This window comes from Hydra viridissima, unplaced genomic scaffold, assembly GCF_058129835.1.
Source record: "Hydra viridissima isolate aposymbiotic clone 2 unplaced genomic scaffold, HvirCarnegie_v1 scaffold_3, whole genome shotgun sequence".
NCBI lineage: Eukaryota > Metazoa > Cnidaria > Hydrozoa > Anthoathecata > Hydridae > Hydra > Hydra viridissima.
This window is the reverse complement of record NW_028324302.1, coordinates 20574821-20599286: the sequence shown is the minus strand read 5'-3', so window position 1 is coordinate 20599286 and position 24466 is coordinate 20574821. Positions and strand designations below refer to the sequence as shown.

General features: G+C 28.6%; 1 protein-coding gene, 1 long non-coding RNA gene and 1 pseudogene across 4 annotated transcripts in view; 1 reads left to right on the top strand and 2 right to left on the bottom strand.

The window, feature by feature from the left end:
- Positions 1 to 24466, top strand: part of LOC145180677 (uncharacterized) — an 83942-nt gene that overhangs the window by 26694 nt on the left and 32782 nt on the right. The window contains exon 20 of the mRNA XM_090082091.1: positions 23625 to 23698. Coding sequence (XP_089938217.1) covers positions 23625 to 23698 — 74 coding nt within the window. The remainder of the gene's footprint in view (positions 1 to 23624; positions 23699 to 24466) is intronic.
- On the bottom strand, positions 1407 to 1911 carry LOC149891387 (uncharacterized). 2 transcript variants are annotated; one of them, XR_016450703.1, is made up of 3 exons: positions 1787 to 1911; positions 1647 to 1714; positions 1407 to 1525 (listed from the first exon to the last, which is right to left on the bottom strand). It is a non-coding gene; the product is annotated as an uncharacterized LOC149891387 (long non-coding RNA). The 2 variants fall into 2 exon arrangements; XR_016450704.1 differs by having other exon boundaries at positions 1480 to 1560.
- LOC149891386 (uncharacterized) lies at positions 5646 to 24376 on the bottom strand (annotated as a pseudogene). The gene is made up of 20 exons (XR_016450701.1): positions 24238 to 24376; positions 23144 to 24053; positions 21177 to 21271; positions 20450 to 20497; positions 16323 to 16361; positions 15748 to 15777; positions 14510 to 14596; positions 14294 to 14426; positions 14075 to 14145; positions 10583 to 10690; positions 10134 to 10198; positions 9682 to 9880; positions 9436 to 9480; positions 8835 to 8873; positions 8212 to 8688; positions 7671 to 7709; positions 6940 to 7428; positions 6617 to 6646; positions 6013 to 6513; positions 5646 to 5782 (listed from the first exon to the last, which is right to left on the bottom strand). The product of XR_016450701.1 is annotated as an uncharacterized LOC149891386 (transcript).

Genomic DNA, 24466 nt, shown 5'->3' with positions numbered 1-24466 from the left:
TAGTTAAATTTGGAAAAACTTGCTCTCTGATATGCACTTGTTTGTAAAAATCAAAAAGTTTACAAAAAAAAATCATTTTCACCAAACATGTCACTTAGAGAATTTATCTTTTAGGTATCCGTAGGTATCGGCAGTTATCGGAATTTCTAAAATGGTATACAAATGGTTTTCTGCATCCTTCTAAAACTTTCTTGAAACTCCAAGAACTTTAGGGGATTCTCTGGATCTTCTAGCACTTTTTGGAGTCTTCTAGAAGTTTATAGAAATTAACAAGAATATAGAAAATAAATTGCCTCATAGAGCAATGCAAATAATAATCATTTTAGTTTTTCAGAAATATATCTAAGCATTATTTTCATTATAAGAAAAGTGCCATCATCTATTAAACATCCGGAACTGTTAGAGAACTACGAACAGCTCAAAATAAATTTCAAGAATGGTAAAGAAATGTTTACTGAAACAGTAGGATGCCCTAATGACATGAAATTTCTATTTCATTGGAGTTGAGTTTTCCTGTTTTTGAAAAATCTGGAGTATTTTCTAAAGTGAATTTTCAGAAAATATCAAACTTAAATAATGCAAGATAGAATTCCCGACCAATACTAGCTCTTTTGCCATTCATTCTTCTACTAGAGGGAAGAGGCTCACAACTTGATATTTGATAATTACTTCTTTCGCATGGTCAAACCATTGGTTTACTGACCAAATGTAAAATGAGGAAAATTATCAGAAGCTATATAGCAGTTTGCAGGTTTGTGAGAAAGCGTTAAACTGTAAAAAAGTTTAGGAACCTTTAAGACTAGAAATACCCTAAACAAATCAGTGCACATAACGGGCAATCAAGGGTCAAGAACTTTTCGACGACAGAAAAAAAAGACAGAACTTTCAGCTTAGATTTATTTTTTCTTACAAAACATAAGTAGACCTGTAAATCGAGCCGAACGAGCCAAGCTTGCCAGGGCTCAGCTTGGCTCGTTTACATATTAAGAGTATTCAGGCTCGACTCGAGCTCGTTTCGAACATGAGATTCTTTGTTCGAGCTCGGCTCGTTAAGCATTAGTATTGTTTGGGCTCGGCTCGTTTTACATGTTGCTCGAGCTCGACTGGTTTAAAACTCGAAATAATTATTGTAACCTGTTAGTTTAAAGCTCGTTTAGTAAAAAAAATTGTTCGTTAAAGGCTCGTCTGTAAATAATGCAAGTCCAAATCAACAAACAACATAAACAATCCTACAGTCTATTAAACATGCAAATAAACAACATAATGAAATAAGATCCCACAAATCTAATAGTTCAAAATAAAAGTTAAATCTAATAGTTCAATGTTCAAACTTAATGTTCAAAGTTCAAACATAATGTAAACTCACACAAACATAATAATTCCTATTAAACACTGCACTCTAATAGTTCAAATTAGATTTTCACAAATATAAGTCTTGCTCTCATTGCATTGGATGAAACAAGATAAAAAGCCTCTAATTTCCTCTAATTCTCTTGAAGTTGAACCTCAAAAGTGCGCTGAAAATCTGAAAATTTACAACAAACTTGCATGAGAATGAATCTAGATAATTAAGTATAAGAAATAATTGGAATTTGAAAGGAGATATCATGCTACATAAAAACATAATTAGAACCTTATTTGTTTACCTTTTCATATAGTAGAATTAAGAAACCGTTGGAATAACAACATTCAAATTTGCTTCTTCAAGATCAACCTACAAAATTAGTTGATATTAAAACTTGAATTAAAAAAGATATCATAAAAATAACTAAGAGAATAACATTACCTTTTTCTCATGACTATCATCTTTCAACCAACTTGTACAACAAACCAAAGCTTCCACTGTTTCAGGTGATAATAAACTTCTAAATGAATCAAGCACTCAACCTCCTGCGCTAAATGCAGATTCTGAAACAACTAATGTTAGTGGAATTGAAAGTATTTCTCGTGCCATCATTGAGAGGATTGGTTTATTAATGCTATGCACCTTCCACCAACCTAGTACATCAAAAGTAAAGTGGGTTGACGGTTCACATTTGAAACGCTTTTCCTCAAGATAAAGTTCCAACTCAGTCTTTTCAGCTACTGAATTTGTGTCATAAAACTGCTCTAAGTCAATAACTTGCTGCAAATTTTAGGAAAATTGTTTTTTATCCTTAATGGCTGTATCTTTTGATCCCGTTGTCTCACTTTCACTAACATATGTTTGGTACAACTCTTTGAGCACTTCCATAACCTTCTTGAGATGATCTTGACTATCTACAACATTGTACAGTTGAGGAAAAATGAACTTCAAAAACTCCATTTTGTGATGAGGATCCAAGACAGAAGCAATTGACATCAGCATGTTGCAATCACCCCAACATTTGTCAAACTTAATAGACATAGTTGCTGCCATTTATCTCATGTACTCATCATCACTTGCAAGATGTGTGTTCAACATGTGTTTCACACTGCAAACTTTAGTAAGATATAAATTTGCTGTTGGATATTTGGTTCCTGAAAATAGCTTAAATGTTGTATTAAACACCGAAAAAAACTTGCATATTTTTTCAGCTTTAATCCAATTCTCATCAGAAGGCAACCATTTGTAGTTAGCATCCCTTGCAGCATATTCTTTCAAAACAAGTTTAAATGGCAGAATATGCTCTAACATCATATAAGTGGAGTTCCAACGACGTTGGAACATCCATTTGCTTTGCAATTTGTCCAAATTTATATAAACGAGCAGGAGATTTCTTTAAATACTTCACTGTTTCTCTAATACTTTCAATAGCAAAAGCAATCTCTTTTATCCCATCTTGCACCAAAAGATTTAATATATGTGCAGCACAACGAACATGAAATGTATGAGATTTGAAACGGAGCTTATTTTGTGAAATTAAATTATTTTTCAAGCAAGTAGCAGCTGCATCACTTGAACTTGCATTGTCAACAGTTATTGATTGAACCTTTTCTTCTATTTCCCATAATTCGATACATTTGGCAATACAATCAGCAATAAGAACTCCAGTGTGAGGGGGCTCTAATTCACAAAAGTTTAGGATAAAACTTTTTAATATCCAATCTTTATCAACAAAATGAATAGTGACACAAATATACCCAACTGTTTGATTTGAAGTCCAGTTGTCTGAAGTTAAACACACCCTACTAACATTTTTCAACATGTTCTTTAACTTGTCCTTTTCAGTTTGATACACCTTGACACAATCAGATTTGAGGGTAACTCTTGACACCTTTTGGTACTTGTAATTCAAAGCCTTTGCAAAGATGTTAAACCACTTGTGTTCAATCATATTAAAGGGATACTCATGTGCAATAAACATCCTAGCTTGTATCTCTCGAATTTTTTTTGGATCATAATTTAAAGAGAGTTCTTTAAGATTAACATCCAATCCAGTACTACCTTCTGGCAGAAAAGGTAATACCTTATTCTTACCTCTAGTCCTCAATGGTATGCATAAGCCTATGTGTCTTTTTAGTTGTGTTGTAGCTCCAGATTTTTGTTTTTGCCAAGACTGAAGACATCCTTTGCACTTCACCTTATAAATTATTGTACCATTCTTATCAGTTTCAGACACATCTTCAAAAGATTTCCAAACATCAGAAGTTTTTTTCCTCTTTCTTCCATTAGCAGTACTATTGTATTCTCATCTTCCACATCAATTAAATTGTTACCATTTTCACTGATATTTTCACCAATCAAATCCTCAAAATTATCCCCAGTTTGAACATTATCAACAACATCCATAATATTGAGTTTTTATCTATATTAATGAAAAATATGAAGTTAATTTCAATAAACTAAACATATAATGGAAGAACAGTAAAAAATATAAATAGTTAGCATCTATAACAAAAGAAAGGAGAGGTACCTGTTTCTGTTTGAACTTTGAATAGACAGTAGAAAAATCGTGAATAGTAAGCTTCTGCAATACGAAGAATTCACTTTGAAAAAATTTTTCGAACCTCGAATTTCGCAGTTTAAAGATATGGACTTATAAAACACGGAATTCGATTTTTTCGAAGTTGAACAAAACGGTCCTTATAATTGCGTATACAATCAAAGTATTTCGAAGTAGTGAAATTCGAATTTTAAATTTTCAAAGTTCAATTTTTCTTCAAAGTTTTTTTTAATTAAAACTTTGCTAATTTTTGCTTATCGCAAATTATCTTTTTAAACTGTTTGACGCTCTCCAACTTGTAGTTCTATTAATTATATTAAAAGTTTTATAATCAACATTTTTATTCACAAAGAGGATGAGAAATGAATAAACTTTTATAATAACAGAAAGCAAGAAAAAATGTTATAATGCATTTAATCGTTTTAATATGACGCGAATTGTAAATTAAAGTTAGAAAGTTAGTAGTTCGAAGTAATGAAATTCGAATTTTAAAATTTCGAAGTTTATATTTTCAAAGTTAAAAAAAAGTCTGTTGAGCACTAATTTATAGTTCTAGATTTAGTAAATACAAGTTTTTAACAAAAACAATAATTCACGACTTCACCTGATTAAATAGCAGAGTAAATAAACAAACATTCAATATATTATCACGAAACATTTAGTTGTGCAACTTGAAAAAATACCTCTCTACAAGTTAAAAAATGGCTCCTTCAACAAAATCATTGTGAAAAGAAATTGAAAAAAAATTTTTATATATTTACTTTTCTGTTTTACATAATTTGTACACACTTAAATCCATTAAAAATGGTCTAAAACATATTGGGCCTGTTGACAAATGACAATAGTCAATAGCAGCCTCACGTAATTAAATTATTTATTTTAATCAATTATTTAGTGTAATAAGAGTTATATGGGCCATATCTCATATGGTTACACTAACACTATATTTTTATTATATACTAATATATATAATATCACAATTTTATTTATTACATATATATTATTATATATATATATATATATATATATATATATATATATATATATATATATATATATATATATATATATTCGAGCTTTAATCAAGCCTATATGAACGAGCCTATGATGTTCAAGCTCGGCTCGTTTAATAAACGTGCCTAATTTTTTGTTCAAGCCCGACTCGTTTACCATTCGAGCCGAACATGAACGAGCTCTTGTCGAGCCGATCACCGAGCCGTTCACGAACACGAGCCAGGATTTACAGCCCTAAACATAAGATTTGTATAGTCTTAATTGGATGTACAAATGTTCATCGATCTATGACCCACATATAGATGACATTTATATTTGACAAAACGGAACAATTGACATGGATAGGATGTGATAGGATTTAACACTGCTTTAGCATATCTGGTCATCCTGACACAGCAACAATGTGAAAAGGTGTTCTAAAATTTCAGGCTTTGTAAAGACCTTTCTTCTTGATATAATTTTCACTGCTATATTACAATTTCACTATAAAATAATTTATTAGCTTTTACGAGATTATTTATCGTATATTCACCCTTTAAAAAGAAATTGCTAAAAAAAGCTGCACCACATCGTGCATAATATTCCATTTCCTTTCACACCAAATTTGCGCGAGTTACGATTTTAACCCCTAATGGTGGTATTTGATATTTCTGTACCTAGGAACTTATATGCACTATGTTTTAAGATAAAATATTCGCACATGAATGGATAAACAACAACTTATGGTTAAAAACAGTTTAAATATATTTTGCATTTTTGAATAATAAAGTCTTTTATTAAGGTTTTGAATCTTTTAACCAATTCACAACTGAAGGTTAAGTTTCCCAATTTCCACTTACACAAAACGATCACAGCCCTTTAATCTAAATAGAAAAGATTATTCATAATATTCCATCGAAAAGTATGATTCTCATTAAAGAAAAAACGTTGAGATCTTTCTTTCGTAATTTTTATAGGATAGAAACACACAATAGAGAATATAAATATGAGGATATGAGAACTCTTTATTACTTGTTAAAAAGTAAAGATGTAAAATCAAAACTCATATATATTATGAACACAAAGTTTTATATGAACAGTTTGACGATTTTACCGTTGAATATTTGGATATCTTTTACGAAGCCATCTTGAGCCATATTCCACGGATCACTAAAATATACTCTCACGAACTCAAAAGTTTCAGCAGTGTCCGTGGGGGCGGTAAAAACAGTTTTATTGTTTATATAAATGGTGTAATCATAGGATTTCCTATACTTTAACGATGATTCGCTTCGAGATATTTTGATAGATGACCATGTGTTTAAAGGGAGAGGATCCTTTGTTACGTACTCCGTTATCTTCGTTTCATTATTGGTAAAGCCAGCGGCAAATACCAGTTTTCCTGATCCATCCTCATGAAACCAAGCCGCAACTCTCTGATTAGCTATTTGAACAACATATTGATCTTGCATGAAATGAAAAACACTATGTTTTCCTTTTGAATAGGAAATTGGCTTCAGCTTGAAGGCCATTGAAAAAGTCGAATTTAAGACGCTCATAGTTGCAACCAGACCGTTATCTTTTAACTTTCGTTCAGTCGCATCGTCAAATTTATCTAATATAGGTAAGAAGCTATTTCATATGGGATAATACCGACCCCTTAGTGTTCATAGAAATCTTAATGAAAAATTTCGATGTAGTTACTAATATAGCCATACCTCTAGGTTGTGTTGCAGCATCGAAGTTCGCTGTAGAGAATAATTGAAAAAAAGTAAAAATGAATAAAAAAAAATTTTAAGTTTATGCAACAAAATTTATTTACTTTTACCCATTGAGTATCTGTTTTTTAACACAAGAGTTCAACGTTTCTCTTAACTTTCTTGAACACAAATCAGCAGCACAAACACCCCCACCCATCCCCTTTATTTCCAGTAATTGAAATTGCTAATTATTGCAAAAAGACCATCTTAATTTAAAAAAAAGAAAAAAAAAAAGTTGCAGTGAGAAACTTATTTTCAACAAAGCTAATTAAAAAAACAACCTTTTCCGTTGTAAACGTATAACTCTTTTATGTCACCGTCATGTGAAGTATACCAGGGATCCGAAATGTAAACCTTCACACCTTTATAATTTCTGGGATCATTATTTTTTATCTGATATACATTTTCATCATTAATATCAATAATGTACATATAGACACCGTTGGCTAATTGCTGCGATATTTTAATGCTCGACCATTCATCGAGAGGAAGGGGCTTCTTTGTAATAAACTCTGAATTACAATTTCCATTAATGGCAGAAAAGATAGCTAGTCTACCAGAACCATCTTTATGAAAAAAAACAGCTGGATTTCGATTACCACATTCACCATAATTTTGACCTTTACTTAAATGGAGAACACTTTCCCATTCTTGGGAGTATGAAAGAGGTTTTAGTTTGAAGGACACAGTGTATGCTTTTTCTAAAACAGCCATTGTTGCAATGACCTCGTTCTCGCACAGCTCTTTTTTTGATAGTGCAGCAACTTTATCTAAAATTAAAAAATAGCATACAGTAAAAACAAATAGAACATTGTAGTTTTGAGTTCCTTAAAATAACTCAAAGAACTTTTTTATTTAAATAAAATTTAGTTAAAAGAAAAAGAAATTCACATTGAACATAAAATATTTCTGAATGAAATGGTTAAAATAAGGTTATGCTCATTGTTAACAAAACACTTTATCAACAATAATCATAAACCTTAACTTTGAATGTCTGATTAAATATATTTACCTGTTGGATTGATCGTAAGGTCAATTGAAGTTGGTGTATCTAAATGCAATAATGAAGAAAATTTATACATGTTTAAAAAAATTATTAGAATAATATCAAGTTTTTAGATGAATTCAATTAAAATTTGTTTGCAATCTGAAGACAAACAAAGGAAACACAAAGAAAAAGATAAACTTTATCAATATTAATGAAAAATAATTTGAAAGTTAGTGGCTATTAAATAGATATTGTGTAAAAATAAAAGTTTTCTAGATGAAATCACTTAAACAAATTATGAAACCATAAAAACGATGTAAAAAGATGTAGATAATATACATAGTGATTTCCCTTTTCTAAAAAGGGAAATCACTATGTATATTAACTACATCTTGCAAATTCAGAAAAATTGCCTGTGACTAATAACATTATATTGCTAAACGTTTAGGAACTAAATGAATTTCTCCCAACAAGTAGATAAAAGAGCACATAACATTTCCTTTTTTTTCTTTTTGTTTTTAGAAAAAGAAAACTGAAAAAAAAAAGAAGAAAAAAAACCCGATACCTTTCTTTCCATTTATAATAAACATGCTTGATATGAATGTATCTTGCACCAGATCCCAAGGATTTGAACCATAAACTTGTACATTTTGAAATATTTGAGGCTTCATATTTTCTTTAGAATAAACAGTTTTTGCATTAACTTTAATAGTATAAATGTATTTTCTGTTCTCTTGCTCTTGCCGAATATCAATTGTACACCATTCTTCTTGAGGAACAGGGTTGGCTATAAAAAATTTCTCTTTTGTCGGTACAGTGATTTTCAAACTACCATCACCATCTTCAGAAAACCACACTCCAAGAACATCTATGCCGCGATTATTTTTCTTAGAACCAACAGTTAAGTGAATGACATTGTGCAACTTTTTAGCAAAATTATTCGGATGAATTTTAAGAAAAACATGGAATTCTTTTTCAAGCATTTTTATACTTGCAATCATTTTGCCAGGAAACACATAAGTTGGTTCTTTAATGATTATTGCTGCAAAAAATATAGTACCAAAATAAAACTTCAATGTTAAAACATTTACTAGGATAATTACCTAATTAAAAGGGAATAATTTCATGTCATCAGGCAGAAAAAATAGTAAAAAAAACAAAAAAAACATAATGTTAATTTAAAGGTACCTTGAGCTAGCATTTTATTATTTGGAGTTGGCGGAAGTGCTAAATGAAGGTTTATTTACAAATATATCAAAAAGATTTAATTTGTAATAAATATTACCAAGATTTCATTAAAATTAAACAATGAAATTGAAAAAGAGTTAAAATACAAAAGAGAATGTAGACTTTTAATGAACAAATTTTTAATAAAGAAGCTTAACAAAAAAAAAAAGTGCAAAAAAAAATACCTCAATCTGTTTTTTCTTTGAGGCAATTATTTAATCATTAATCAAATTAAGAAAATGGACATCTTTAATTATGACTATTACAAAGATTTTGACCCATGTTTAAAAAAAAAAATAGTTATAAACAAGCAGTCACCACAATATCTCAATCAGATATAACCAATCAAATATAACCAACCAGATATGACCAATCAGATATGAGAATGGATATTGTTTATAACTTAATCTTGGGTTTTTTCAATGAATTGGTGAAAACAATAACTTAAAAATTGAAATTCTATAAAACTTAAGATTTCTTTAGTTAGCAAACAATGTACAGGTTCAATACCTTTAACAGAAAAAATGAAAAAGTTTCATTGTTAAAAAAAATAAAAACTTACCAGCACAAGTATTTGTACCATTACAAGAAACAACACATGTAGGAGCTAAAATATAATGTTTATAATATTTAACTCACATCATTCACTTCACATCAATCTTGTTAAAATTAATAACAACTGATCTTTGAGATATATTGCATAAGTTTGCTACACATACAAAAAAAAAAGGAGCCAAATTTAGCTTACACCATTCTCTAATAAAAGAAATAGGAAAAAAAAAAAAAAGATTTCATAGCATTCACATACCAATGCACCCATACATTGTATTAACCTCTTGTTTGTCTGTGTCACTCATTCTGCCTATTTTACCAATTAGCTCTTCCATATCTTTTGTCAAGTTCATAAATGCTGGCTTTAATTTAATTGTTTTAGTGTTTGCAGTGCGTTTTTTTTTATGTGCAAAAGCCCACAAATCATAGTGCATTATTGAGAAAACATCATATGGCTAAAGATTAAAACTTATATATGTATTTTTTAATACAGATGTATAATATCAACACTTAACATCTAAATTTTAAATTTTAAGTTAAATATAAGTTAAAGAACAGCAGTAATTGTTAAATAATTTCATTTATCATTTTTTTAACAAAATTTCCTCATATTACAATCTTGCAAAAAAGAAATTTCTTTTTTAGCATTAAGAAAATATTAGAAAAAAAAATAATAAAAAATTAACATCATTAACATAAAATTCTTACTGAAGAATAATGTGTCTGAGTCACATAATACTTGCAGGCAAATTGCTTTTGAGGATCATGGGTTGCTACATTTTTAATATTAAATATTTACAGTATTCATAATTTTTTCTAATGTAAGGTTAAAAATAACTTAATGATAAAAATAGTTATTATGAGTTTTTTAAAAAGATTCATTATTCCACAGGACATTGAACATACTTTATGCCTTCAGATCAAAACAGCATGATTGCAAACAATATAAGCCTAACCATTGAAGATGAGTTTTAAGAAACTCAGGTCTGGCAATCCAAATTAAAAAAACAATCAATAAATTTTAGGCCTGTTTATCATCCTGAAGCATGCAGTCAATTGTTTATGTTTTTTTTGAAAAATAAATTTAAAAAAATGAAGAACTAGTTGCAAAATTTTGCAAATTCAATTGTTACAAATAACAAACTGAAAAAAATTACTTGGTTTAGCAATGTTTGGCTTCACAATTTCAATGTAACTGTCACGATCACAGCGCTGATGCTCATGTAGGAAACCCATAGCATGCAGCATTTCATGCAGAATAATTCCTAAACAAAAAAATGGAAGAAAAATACAAAAAAAAAGTTAAGTTCTAGTTTAGATGTCATGTTACAACTTTCTTGAATGAAGAACTTTTTCATGAATACATACCATCAAACTATTTTTAGTGTTTTTCTTATTATAAAAATAAAACTTCACATGCAAAATCTGCTTTAAACATTCTTTTGCTACAACTTGATTTGACTTGAAATGATATGAAAATACTGAAATAGTGAAGATAAAAAGAAATGGCTTGAAACCAGTAAGCTAAGTGGCAATCAAACTTCCAGTTTAAGTAACTTAGAAATACTAAGAATTAAAAATGAGACAGAAGAAAGTAAGGATTCTAATATTGGTATTACTGATACATAAAAGAGCATTGTTTAATTATTTTTCTTTTTTTATTTATATAGTATTTATTGTAAACCCACCTTATCTAAACTCTAAATATAAACTTGCAGTTTCTTAACTTTAATGCATAGTTTTACTCAGAAGTTAATTAACAAATATATGAAATTACATGACAATCACAAGTGTTTTCAAAACTAACAGTTTCAAGAAGCTGCTTAAAAACAAATGAGATAGGGAATCAGAAGTAAAAAAATAAGAATTTTATACGAGTCGATGATCAGCTCAGATTATTCTTAAAATGCACATTTAAACTAAAGATATCTCCATTTAAATGTACATTTAAACTAAGGATATCTCTATTATGAAAAAAATTTTCCAAGTTAAGAAATGTCCTAGTTAAGAGATGTCAAATTCTGAACATCTTTTTAACACATAAAAATTTTAAGTAACAACTCTGAAAGATAGCGTAATTACAAAAAGTCTGAGGTAAAAGGTCATTAACAGACAAATTTGCAACTTATGCTGAAGAAATGATCATTTTAATAAGTATATTTCTGAGAAAGTAAATACAAAGAAAAAGTTATTTCTATTAGCACAAAGATTTTACTTTATCAGTTTTCAGTAAGATTTTCATTGGTTAATTTATTTCAAGTTCTGTTGGAGGTAAACAATCATATCCAGATTTTCAGGGTCTAGATGGCTTCTGCGATCATTGACAATTTGATCACTTGCACAAAACAAATTTTTGCTCAGGTTGCAGTAAATCAAAATATTTTTTTGACGTACTAAGCAAGTAAGAGGCAAATTATCTTCAGCATTTATCCACTAGTTCATGTCAAATAGTTGATGCTGGTCTTTGACTTTGATTTCTAGAATAAATTGGCCTCACCAGAAAACCTAAAAATTACCAAAGAAAATATGATTACCAGAAAATGAAAATATTTGGCTTTTGGATACCTGGTTATAAGACAGCAAAATATATTACTTACTCCAAGATGACAGGTTCATGATGCTGAACTTGATCCGAAAATGCCAATTTAGAAGGGTTTTCTTCAATATTTTTGGTTCTTGATATTATAGTACATGCCCAACGTCTTCAGTAAGGCACCTTCTAGAATGGATGAAGAAGATTTCCAACAGTAAAGGCAAAATTACTGCATCCAAATTAAGGAAGCATTTTCTCAATTTTGTCTTCAAAAGCTGTTAAGAATGTCAACTTCTTGCTAGTCAGTTTCTTGAGAATTTCAGAGAGTTGCAAACAGGTTCTACAACTAAGAAATCACTTTGGAACAATCAGAAGGTTGGATAAGATGATTTTAGATTTCTTCCAGTGTTGACAATATGAGAGTCATTGTTTCAAAGTCATCTAATGTAGGAACTCTGCAACTAAGTGAAGTAGTTGGATCTTCTTCCTTAATGGTCTTCAGAGCAACTTGGAGACAAAGTATGGACTTCACCAATTAAGGTATTTGAGGTCCATTTTGTTGCAACAGGGGTAATTGGCTTCACATATGAAACTCCCATTTCCTTGCAGCAACAATTCATTGTTTCTGTGGTTGACATGTGTCAACAAGATTTTGAATGACTCAAGGGCTTAAGCAAATATAGTTGGTTTTTTAGACTCCACTGCTTTGTACACAATCAGATTAAGTTGATGACCAACAAAGAAATTACTGTTGGTTAACTCACTCCTAAATCATATACTTCAACTCATACTGCATCTGGAAGAAACTTGGAATCTCTTCAATGATTTTTTCAAGTTCTTTTGAGTTTGCAGCACTTGCGTGGTTTCCCTTGAAAGGAACACAACCCACAATAATATTCTTTTGATTGAAAACTTTTTTGATTTAGTGCTTGAGTCATTACTGTGGAAAACAGGAAGTTTATTCCTGGAAAAGTTCCTACGCTCTTGATAGAAAACTTTTGTAGATTTAAAGCCCATTTTTGGAATTCTTCATTCTTAACAAAGCTGAAGGGTAAGGTGGCACAGATGAGTATTTCCATTAGGACTTGATCAAACTCTAGCTAGCTGCAATTGAACAAGGTTAGTTTCATCTCTATAAATGCAAAAATAGGCTTCAATGATAAATCTTCAGCCATCATTTTTCTTTTTATGATATGAGGCTGCAGTGAAGTATCCTGTGTACTAATGTACACATCTTATTGTTTTTCATATTCTTCTGCTTCCTTGACTGCTGATGCATGTTCTTCAGTTTCCAAGTCATTTTTTCTTTTCCTTGGAGTCTCTTTTTTTTGTAACTTGGTTCAAGATTGATGTGATATCTTTCAAGGTGACTCCTCATTATGAGATTGGTACCTTTTCTTTGTCAAATGACTTTAGGGCATTTGATTGGCCTGTAATCAGCTCCAGAGGTACGATTTTGCTTGTCAAAGTTGAACAGCAGAACTTTAGTTGATATACTGTCTTGCTTGATTGATAAGAATTTCCATCTTGATTCATTTTAAAAAGCAACTTTTCCTACAGTTAATGTTTTTATTATAAATGTGAAAAAAACTTTAATTAAGGGAATTTTGGTGTTCACACATAAAATTGTTCAAATAAAAATTAACTAAATTTTGTGACAAAATAACTTAACTAAAATTTGACAATGGTTGTGTAAAATTGTTTTTAAAACTGGAATGTTAACAAGTTTAAATGTGAACTAACAAAAAAAAATACATAAAAATTATGACTGATCTTTACCTATTCATAAAAACTAACTTTTACCTATTTATAAAAAAAAATAAAACTATTGCACCTTCTTGTAATAACATATTTTTGTAATCCTATGGAAATACCCATTTGCAACGCAAATATCTAATTTACACTAAAAAATATGCTTTAGTTTCTTTTGATTCCCAGGACTATATATTTCACATGAAAAACAGAGTTGTTAAACTTCGTTTGCATTGTTAAAGTGAACAAATGCAAGTAGATGCAAGTAGGCCATTTTTAAAAAAAAAAAGTAAACTGAACTCAATAAAAAGTTATTTGTATGACTTGAAACATATAACATTCTTTTATATTTGTAATTAATCACCTTTAGTGTTGCACCCATACCCTATAGCAATTTGCTGACGACCTCCCTTTTTCCCAACAGAGCTCCAGCAACTAATTATGAAACAAAAATTGTAACCATTGTGCATTACAAAAAAAATTAACGTTTTTAACTGGAAATATTTACTACTAAAAAAACTTAAACTTCACATGTCCGTCAATGATATATACATCACATAAAAAAAAAAAAAAAAATACTTACCCATCATTTAATGTTGTGATGAATTCAACATATGAAAAATCCTTTTTTTCTTTTTTAACCCATACATCATGTCCACATGGAGACATATAAGAATTCATAGCACGAATAGATTCTTCAATAACTGTTGAATAATCTAAAAAATCAAAAAAAATATATAAAATTATAACCATTAGCATCATTATTTACATCATTACCATCTTCTTCATCATCACATACTATGTTTGGCTTCAGTTTTCACAACATATGGCACTCGTGGTTTTAATTTGTTATCCTTCCATAAAGACACCAATCCTCGTTTGTTTTCTAAATAAAAATAATAAATGATTTACCAACACTCTGTGATGTAAACTGTTCAAAATAAAAGAAAATGAAAAAATATTGCTGTTGGATGAAAGTAGGCTTTGTCTTTTTGAAATTATAAACCAGTCTTCAATAATTAAAATTTGGGAAAATAATTTATTTCAGAGAAATAGTTTTATTGGTTAACAGTCAACTATCAGTCGGATAGCTAATAGGGTTGATTAAACTATTAACCTAAAATGATATATAAGCTCAATATTTGGCTTAAAGCTTAACCAAGGAACTCTATAAGATTAGTGTTAACTTAAAACACTCACCAACCAAACACACACGTGGTATAAATAAAATTTACTAAAACTCTTTATAAAAAACTTTATTTATGCATTTCCCAAAGATTAAGCAAAATCTAACTTTGTTATTTAAAATTGGTTTCTAAAGATAATCAAAGTAAATAAAAAATTTAAGGAAGTAGCTTAAGCTTTAGGTATAATAGGTATATACTGGTTTATACAGGTATATACTACTAAATCTTACCTTTAAAGAAAGGAGTTCTTGTTAAGCAAGAACAACTCATTAGAAAAATAATCTAAAACACATTGAGCAAATCTTAATACATAAATTTTCTTTACATATGCACACATACATACAAATATACATACATACAAACAAACATTGTAAGCAGCATTAGTTATAAGTGGCATTTGATAAAGCAGATGTTGACTTACATATATTTGTATTATACACTTTGCACATTGGGTAAAAAGTGTTCATTCTTATTTAAATCTGACTGTAGAATGTAAAGTGTATTAATTAACTTTTTCCAGAAGAATTTCTTCTTAGCTAATGAAAATTCTATTTAGAAAATAATGTAGATAGCAAAGGATCTCAAAACTGTACTGCATTACTTTCACATAAGTAAACCATTTTCTATAAACAAAAAAAAGAGTCCAGTTAACAAAAAAAAGAGTCCAGTTCCAGAATGCTTTTGCTTTTGAGGCATAATTCAGATGCTTTATAAGTTGCCAATTTCTAATAAGCTAATTACAACTTTTACTAAAAGCTTAAAAAATTTCACTTTTTTACCACATCAGCCAATAAAAGTTAAATGAAAGAGAGATATCACATAAATATACTCATAAAAAGTAAATATTTACCTTCTGAAAGTATTATATCGCTGAACCTTCCTAAAAAAATATTGCAAAATATAAGGCTAATGGTAACCTCAAGTTAAAACAATCAATTAAACCATCAAGAAAAGTTGTTTAAGAAAAACAGAAACACAAATCTAAGCTGATAAAAAAATACTTTTTGGTATTAAAACTGAAAAAAGATATAAAAATTTGCTTTTTTGGCATGAAATTGCTACTTCAAAGTCAAAATACCATTATCAATTAAACAGAAATCTAAGCTTTTAAAATATCAATAAAAGACCCATTAAAACAAAGCAGTCTACTAGTTAAAATCTTGAAGTTTCATGACAACAATTCTTATTTAGTAGCAGACAAATATCAAAAGATTGTGGTTTGTAATCCTAGCAAAAGAAGATTCATTTCTCTATATTTTTATGAGTTTATTAAGATACAGTTTACATGTTTTTGCTTATTAGAAGCCTCTCACCCAATTGAATGCATACCAAAAAATCTATCTTTCGTTTGAAAACAGAACAATAGAATTAAATTTTCATTCAGCTCTGCTTATCTACCTAAATAAAGACAAAAAAAATATTTACCATGTTCTAAGTTGATTTCCTCAATGCTTTTGGTCTTTTCTAAAAAATAAAGAAAAAACATTAATTTTATTTAAAAACATTTAATTTATCTTATTTATCTATTTAAAAAACTTTTATAAATATTGTAAAATCACTTCATTCTTAATGATTTGGAATAATCTATTTTAGTGTTTTAAAAAAGAAAATATGTTTTTTCAGGGACATTACATTATTGTGAGGTATGGAAGAATTAAAGTAATATGTACACATGGATTAATCCTAAACAAATAAAAAATAGCTTTAAAAAGAACATGCATTATGTGAAAACTATAAGAATAATACAAAAGAAGTGTAAAATATTTATAACAAAAATAGAAAAAATTATTACACAAAGGAATTCAATTGATTGGATATTAATCACTGACAGAGGTATTTTAAAAACTATTTCAACCCCTTTCATATAAGCCATTCACTTTTCACAATTTGCAACTAAAGAGATATGGGGAACAGCAACTTAAAATGTTACACATTCTGAATTTCAACAAGTAGCTAGATCTGTTGCCACTTAACATATTCAATCTCTCATACTTGTTCTCATTAATAACTAGTTATTATTATTATTATTTTAATCAAATTTGTTCTTTAAGAGCTGCTACAGCTACTTTTTTCTACTTTTCAAACAATCTTGTTACTTTTCCATTTATTTTTTTTTCTTTAGAAACTTGTGCAGCTTTGTTATGAGCTCTAACAGATGAACCAATCATATTACAACACCTTGATATTTTTAATTTTGCCCCTCCCTTAAAAGGTACAGGGTGTCATTCAATATCCAAGTAGATTGAGTACTCATTTTTTATCAATTTAAATTTGTTTAACTATTGATAGTGTCCATGCCAATAAGCAAAATTTCTTTTGTGGGAACTTTATCAATAGATGTTTAATTATAACAGTTTTACCATATAAAACTTGCCAATGGCTGACTCACTAAAAATTAGCTATTGTTCTTATTATTTTTAAAAGCTTGAAATAAGCACATACTGCATTATTCATTGTGATTATCTTTGCATGATCAATAGGAAACAAACCTATTGAATAAACTATGTGCATTTTTAGCTTTAAGACTAATTTTAAGTGGGCAATTTAATCACATTGTGGAATTACTAAGATTCATAAACCCATTCAAAAGTGGCTTTATAATGATGCATAGTTAACTCCTTTAGAATTAAGGAGTCTTTATTTGTTGTTGGCATTAAATTTTACATTTATGAGGGTTATTTCTTGCTTTCACACTATTATTCAACTGATTTTTTTAGTTCAGAAAATCCAATTTCTTTACAAATTAACATAAATTTCTTTATCAAATGTTAAGAATTCTTAAAATACAGGTATAATAAGGCCCAATATGCTTTTGGATACTTTTTTTTTGGATACAACCCAAGATATTAAATAATTGAGAAAATTTCCCAATCAGCCAGTTTTCACAATTGTAAAAAAATGATTACAAGAAAAAAAAATCTTTCATTCTTCAGTTTAATTACTTAACTCAAGATGGATAAGCATTCAGAGGATTAAAGATCAATTTAAACCCAATAGCAAAACTTGTAGATGATTGGAGAAAACAGGCAAAAAAAGATCTCTGTTACAAGAACCAAAAAACTTTTAAATTAATTGTAAACAAATAAACTTCATTTTTCAGTTAACAACTTAGACACCTAGATGTTCACTAAGATGTACAGTAATTCTTCTTACCATATTTTGTTTTCAAACAAAACAGGTGAATGCTTATTGGGTTACTTTCATAACAACTATATAGATTTTAGTTATCTTTTGAATTGATCAAAACCACAAATAAAGTAAGCATTGAGAAAACAAAAACACAGTATATAGTAAAAACCTTATATATTTTAAAAACCAATGAGTAAATGCTTATGAAATAACAATGTTTTACAAATGGAGAGTAATATATATTTATATACATATTTTAGTGGCGCACAGAGCAAGAATCAAATGAGTTAAAATGTCCTTGAATGGTATTGGCTAATGGCTATTTATAATCTGTAAAATATTAAATATTTCATTACAATATAATGATTCAAAAAAATTAATTATCACAGCCAATTAATTTAGCATCAAATACTTCTTGAGTAAAATTTTTTAGAACTGAATTTGTTATACACTGTAACCAAATAAAAATAGAACAGTTTGAGAGAACTAAATTTTTTACTAATCTAAACTACTTAGAATTGAATCTTACCATTCCTTGTTGGTATAGAATCATTTACAATCAGATTTTTCAAAAAATTATTTTTTAAAAAAGCAAAATAGAACACAGAAAAACTGAATGTGACATGTACAGAAACCTTATAGAGTTTGAGGATGAGTTAGCTTTGCTCTTTTGTTCTTCAACATTGCTTACATATCTGTCAGGGAAATCCAGGGAAAGCTATAACTTATTTCAATGTAAAATGGGGAAATAAAATAATGCATAGGGATTGCCTAAAAAAAACCCTTATGTATCAAAACAAATATGTTGCTTATACTGTGTGGAACAAGTTTTTATGATCCTCTACACTGTTAAAAATTAGAACAGCAATTGAAGTTATATATATCAAATCAACAGAGATTAAAAAATTCACCATGAACAATATTTATTAAAATTTATGAGTTCATATCAAAACTAAAATGATATACTTTAAAAATGTTTGTACTAACTATTAATAATACACCTTTTTACTTTAATTGGACTATTAAATGTTACTTTCCACAGACTACTAATTGTCATTTTTCATTGTTTTAAATCCCAGCTATTATATATTTCACAAACTATTAATGTAAATAATTGGTCTGGTTTTTTTCAGAAACCACTATCCTTTTAGTTTGTGCAACATTTCATGTGGTTCCAGCAATCATTCATGGTATTCAGATTTTCAATATTTCAGTAGAGTTTCATGCCTTTCTGTGTGTCCTAATGATTTTGTAAAAGAAGACCTCTACATATGTATTTTTGAAAAACTTCTCAAACCTTTTCCTGTTTTAGTACCACAGATTAAGATGGCAGACTATGAAACTGCAATCAAAAACTCTATCAAAGCATGAATTGTTTTTGGGTTTTAAGAGTGAAAATTTTGACATCAGGAAAATGCTCTGCCACATGTTGCAAATATTGTGAAGGACACTTTAGAGGCACTTCAGTAGGATGTTGTACCCCACCTGCAGTATTTACCATATATTGCTCCTTCCAGTTACCAATTGCTCTGGTCAATGATTCATAGCGTGGCAGAGCATCTCATCACTTTTTACAAAAGCCAAAAATTAGGTTGATTGTTGGATCACCTCAAAAGTAGAAAATCAATGTGGAATCCATATACTGTCTGAAAGATGGGGAAATGTCATAGCTAACAATGGGTAACACTTTGAATAAAATATATAGTAGAAATTTTTTCTAATGTAAAACTTCAAAGTTAAAATAAAACCTAAATCTTTTTTGTGCTCTTAATACTTTTTTTAGGTCATATAGCCAATCAAACTTGAGTTGCGCCAGATCGAAAATGGTTTTTGAACAGGTTAAACATATTTGTATTATGTGAATTAAAAAAATTTGACAAAGTTCAATTTTTAAATGATAAAACAAGGAAAGTAAATTATATACATAGTTTTTGTGCCAGAGAGGCTTGTTGCTACTGTTGTGAGGTGGTGACATATCCTTGTTGGGGCCTAGTCAAAGGTTACCTCTGCCTAATTCCAACAATTACCTTTTTTTTTACCAATCATCCCCAACTAATATCCATTAGGTAAAGTGATATTGGGCTGAGAGACGTCTTACAAAGGACCTTATAAGAAAGATTTCTTCTAGTCAAGATGTTTTATAATTTATTATGTTAATGACTATGATTATTCATTACCATGAAAATTCCTGACAAAAAGTTAATGACAGTCCTTCACTTTAATTATAAAATCTATGTTGATTATAACTTTTTAGGTAATTAATTTAAAATATATTTTTTGTTCTTCATCTAATAATTATTAAAAAATTTTCAAGTTTATACAATCTTAGTTTATTGTTAACAATGTTAGTTAGATTTTTAATTTACACAAGATTGTTAAAAAAAATAAAATAGTTTTTGTAAATGAAGAATATTAATATATACCAAATGGCTCATCAATAATAGTGGTCAAAACTGGCTGCTTATTCTTTTCTAAAAAAAAAAAAAAAAAAGAATGTTAAAAATACAATAAAGTGACTTTGAGATAATCAATTTAATTGACATATCCATTATTAGTAACCTGCTTAAATAAGTTACAGAAACCTTTCATCACTTCTAGTCCAAAATATAATTATCTTTCAAAAGTTATTCCTAGAGGTCATGAAATGGACAAAAAGAGTACTGAGAGCAAATATTATTGAAATTTTAACCCGAGCTGTTAGCACATCAAAACTTTAATACAATAATGTTAAATTGAGTTTCAGAAAAAACTAGTTTTTGCAATGAACACAAAACTATTGGTCTCAAGTAAATGTATTTAAGATACCCATAGACCAAAACTTATTGCATATTGCTAAAGTATAAGGTTGTAGAAAGCAATAGCAAACAACATAAAAACACCTTTATTATGTAAACTTTATTACAAACTAAAGTCATAGGAACAGTTAATTTTTAAATAAAAATAATTTTAGTTCAATACTTGATTTATCATAATTTTAACACAAATGCAGTTTAAATCATTTAGCAGTAGTATACATAGATCATCTTTAAAGAACCATTTAATTTAAATTGTTTTAATGCATGCCTTTTGGATGAATGTTACTGCAAAAATTTGGCAGCTCCCACAAAAATCTATATCTAATAATCTATTAAAATATATATAACAGCATACCTTTTAGATTTCCTTCTTTTTCTTTACGTCCTTGAACACATGTTAATATTGACATGAAATAAAGTAACTTCATTGCACTGAGTGGACACAAAGTTCTAAGATGAAGAAGGTAACTTAGATCAAAAGAATGCGTAAAAGCACTTTAAAGTTTATCAGAAAAGATAAATACATACATGTATTTGCCAGATTTCAGATTTTGATGAAGTGACCAAAAGAAAAAAAGTCAATCTGACTTATTTTGCAGATCATATACAGGGCAGTTTTGTAATGGAACTTTATTGTGGGCATGCACAGTAAAAAAAAAGTTTTTGGTTAGATTTATAATAAAGCGTGCAAAACGCAAAAAAGCCTTGCTCTAATAACTTAATTTAATATATCTTTTTATAAAAATGGCATCTTAAAATTATTATTTTTCTTATAAGTGTTTACTATTACTAGCTTTCAAGAGAGAAAACAAAAACAAAAGAATTTCTCAAACTTTTATAAGATCTAGAACTTTGCCTATTTTTTCGGTATGAAGTTTAAGGAAGTCAGTAATTCTTCATAAATAAGTACTTTAATAAATTTTTTGAGAAAATCTGGAATGTTTAAAAGAAAGTGTTAAAAGGTTTTTAAAGAGTTTGTCAAATTTTGAAGAACCGGTTACTTTTTTTTCTATACATTTTTAGAATTTTTTTCGTTAAAAAAAATAAATTTTTTCCCAAAAATTTCTGTTTTGTAATGGTTACTGATCAAGAAGTAAAACGTAAAGAATAAAAACTAAAATATATTGAATTAATCAAATGAAATATTCTTTGCTGTTCTAATACCAGCAATTGAAATTCAAAAAATAAACCATTTTTATTTAAATCATTTGGAAATATACAATATATAATATATATAACTAAAATTTCTTTAAAAAAAATCATTGAAATTAAGTTATGTTATGTTTTGTTTACACAATTCATCTGAAAAATTTCAAAAAGCTTTTCTTTTTTTAATGCTTGGTCTGATTTTGAAAGCTTCAGGGGAGTTTTTGATGTAATATTCAGAAAGAGTACTTTTTAGTTGTTGTGCTCCTTTTATATGGCAAAAGGTTCATACTATTAAATTAAGCATGCATGCTTTCTAAACCTTACTCTCCATAAATATCAAGATCCAAACCCCAATTTCTTATAAAATCAACACAATGACTTTCCAACAAATGCATTTTAGATGTAATGGACACATTAGGCCATGTTTTACATAAGTAACTTATTAATTATTCAATGGCTCTTTCTAATTCCAAAAAAGTAAATAAATAATAGAACATAGAATACAAATAAAAGAATAATTACGATAACCCTTACAAGAGTAATTTAAATAAGAATACTATTATACAAGACAATATATTTTTAAAAAATGTAACTTCATGTAATTCTGATAATGGATCCTTATTAATAATTTCACTTGAATTCATAGTTGTAGCATGTCGCATATCTGTAGAACAAAACAACAAATTTCTCACTCAAGACCTTTGCCTCATTATGAACATCTGTATCAATAAATCCAAGATAGCTTACTATCTTAGGTATTGAATTGCAAAGATCTAGGACACTGTTTAGCTTATCAATAAAGATAATTTTAGGGCACATTTACAAAATTAGTATTTAAAAACCTTTATGTAATTATGAACTTATGTATTTGAGAAGATATTTATAGAATTCATGTTTACGAGTATGCAGAAATATGGATGAAAAAACCTGCAACATTTTATGAACAAGGTTCCCCATAAAACATTTTCCATAATAAGCTTGCCTTTGAACATTAAGACCACATAGAACTTGATCAAGTATATTCACAAGTGGTGCATGAGATTTTTTAAATGCTTTGGGTCATAGTTCTTCTAATACAAATAGCTTTATAAAAAAAATTAAACATGCATACAATTATACAAATTATATAAATTATACAAAAATTGTATGCTGTAATACTTAAAATGCACCTACCCTTGGTCCTCCAGAAGGGAAGGCAAAAAAGTTTGATTCAGAGTTAACAAGCTTTTGCTTTATAACATGCAATGCAGCATCTTCTACAATCTATGGTATAGCATCATTTTCTTTTAATAAAAATACATCAGCAAGAGTTGAATCAAATTCAATTGTATTTTTTTTGTGGATCTGAGTCTGATATAACTTATCACCAATACAATTTTCTTCATATAATATTTTATGCTCATTTTCTTTAACTGTATATTTAAATTTGCATTCCTTATTGCAACATATTACACTAACAGAATATAAAATTTATTTAACGGAATATGTTATTCACAAAAAAAGCATTTTGCTCCTGTTTCCAACTTTCCTTCAATCTCCTTAAACAAACGCACTGAGCAAAACAAATGTTGACACTCTTTTAGTATAGGTGGCTTGTACATGATGCTGTTGCATAACTTGCATATACATAATTTTAAATATGAATTTGATACAGGATCAATATCAATTGCATTTAAACGCAATGTTGGTTTTGGTATATTACCAATTAAGCTATTTATGATCGGCCTGGTAAATTTTTTTTGATTTTGTTTCATGACACATGGTTGACCAGGTTTTAATTTTTTTAACTTTCCTCCCAGAAATTTTCAGGAAACAAAAACATTTGTCTGCGCATGGTGACAACCAGTTGATTGCTTTAACACTGGTACTAGAACCTTTTTCAATGTTCCTCAAAATGGTTTAGCATCTCCTACACATTTTTTGTGGGTGAACTATTTTATTGTCAATACTAGTGTTTACATAAAATGAATTCTCAATTCTTTCAGAATATTTATTCACATCAACTGAGTCATTCATTGTATCTTCTCCAAATATTTGACAAAAAAGATTTAACTTGGTTAAATGGTCCATGCTTACAAAATATCTAAATATAGTAGTAATGTAAGATGAATAAAAAGTGTGAAAAAAAAAACCGGTCCCCAGAATTAACTTTAAAAAAAGGATATTAAAATGAAGAAAACAAAAAAATTTACAATCAGCTACAGAAAATTTGCTTCAATATAATATAGCTGATTAAAAAACTGAACGTTTCAGGAAAAATATTTTACCTTTTGATTTAAAAACTTTTGTTGAAAATCTTGACTCAACAATAAAATTTATAATATGTATCTGTCAATTCTGAAAAAGAATCGCTACGGTTTAGAAGAAATTTATAATATGTATCTGTCAATTCTGAAAAAGAATCGCTACGGTTTAGAAGAAATTTGAAACATCAAACATAAAGAAATCCAAGTTAGAATGGTTGAGCTTCAGAAAAAAGTAATGGGAAAAACTGGA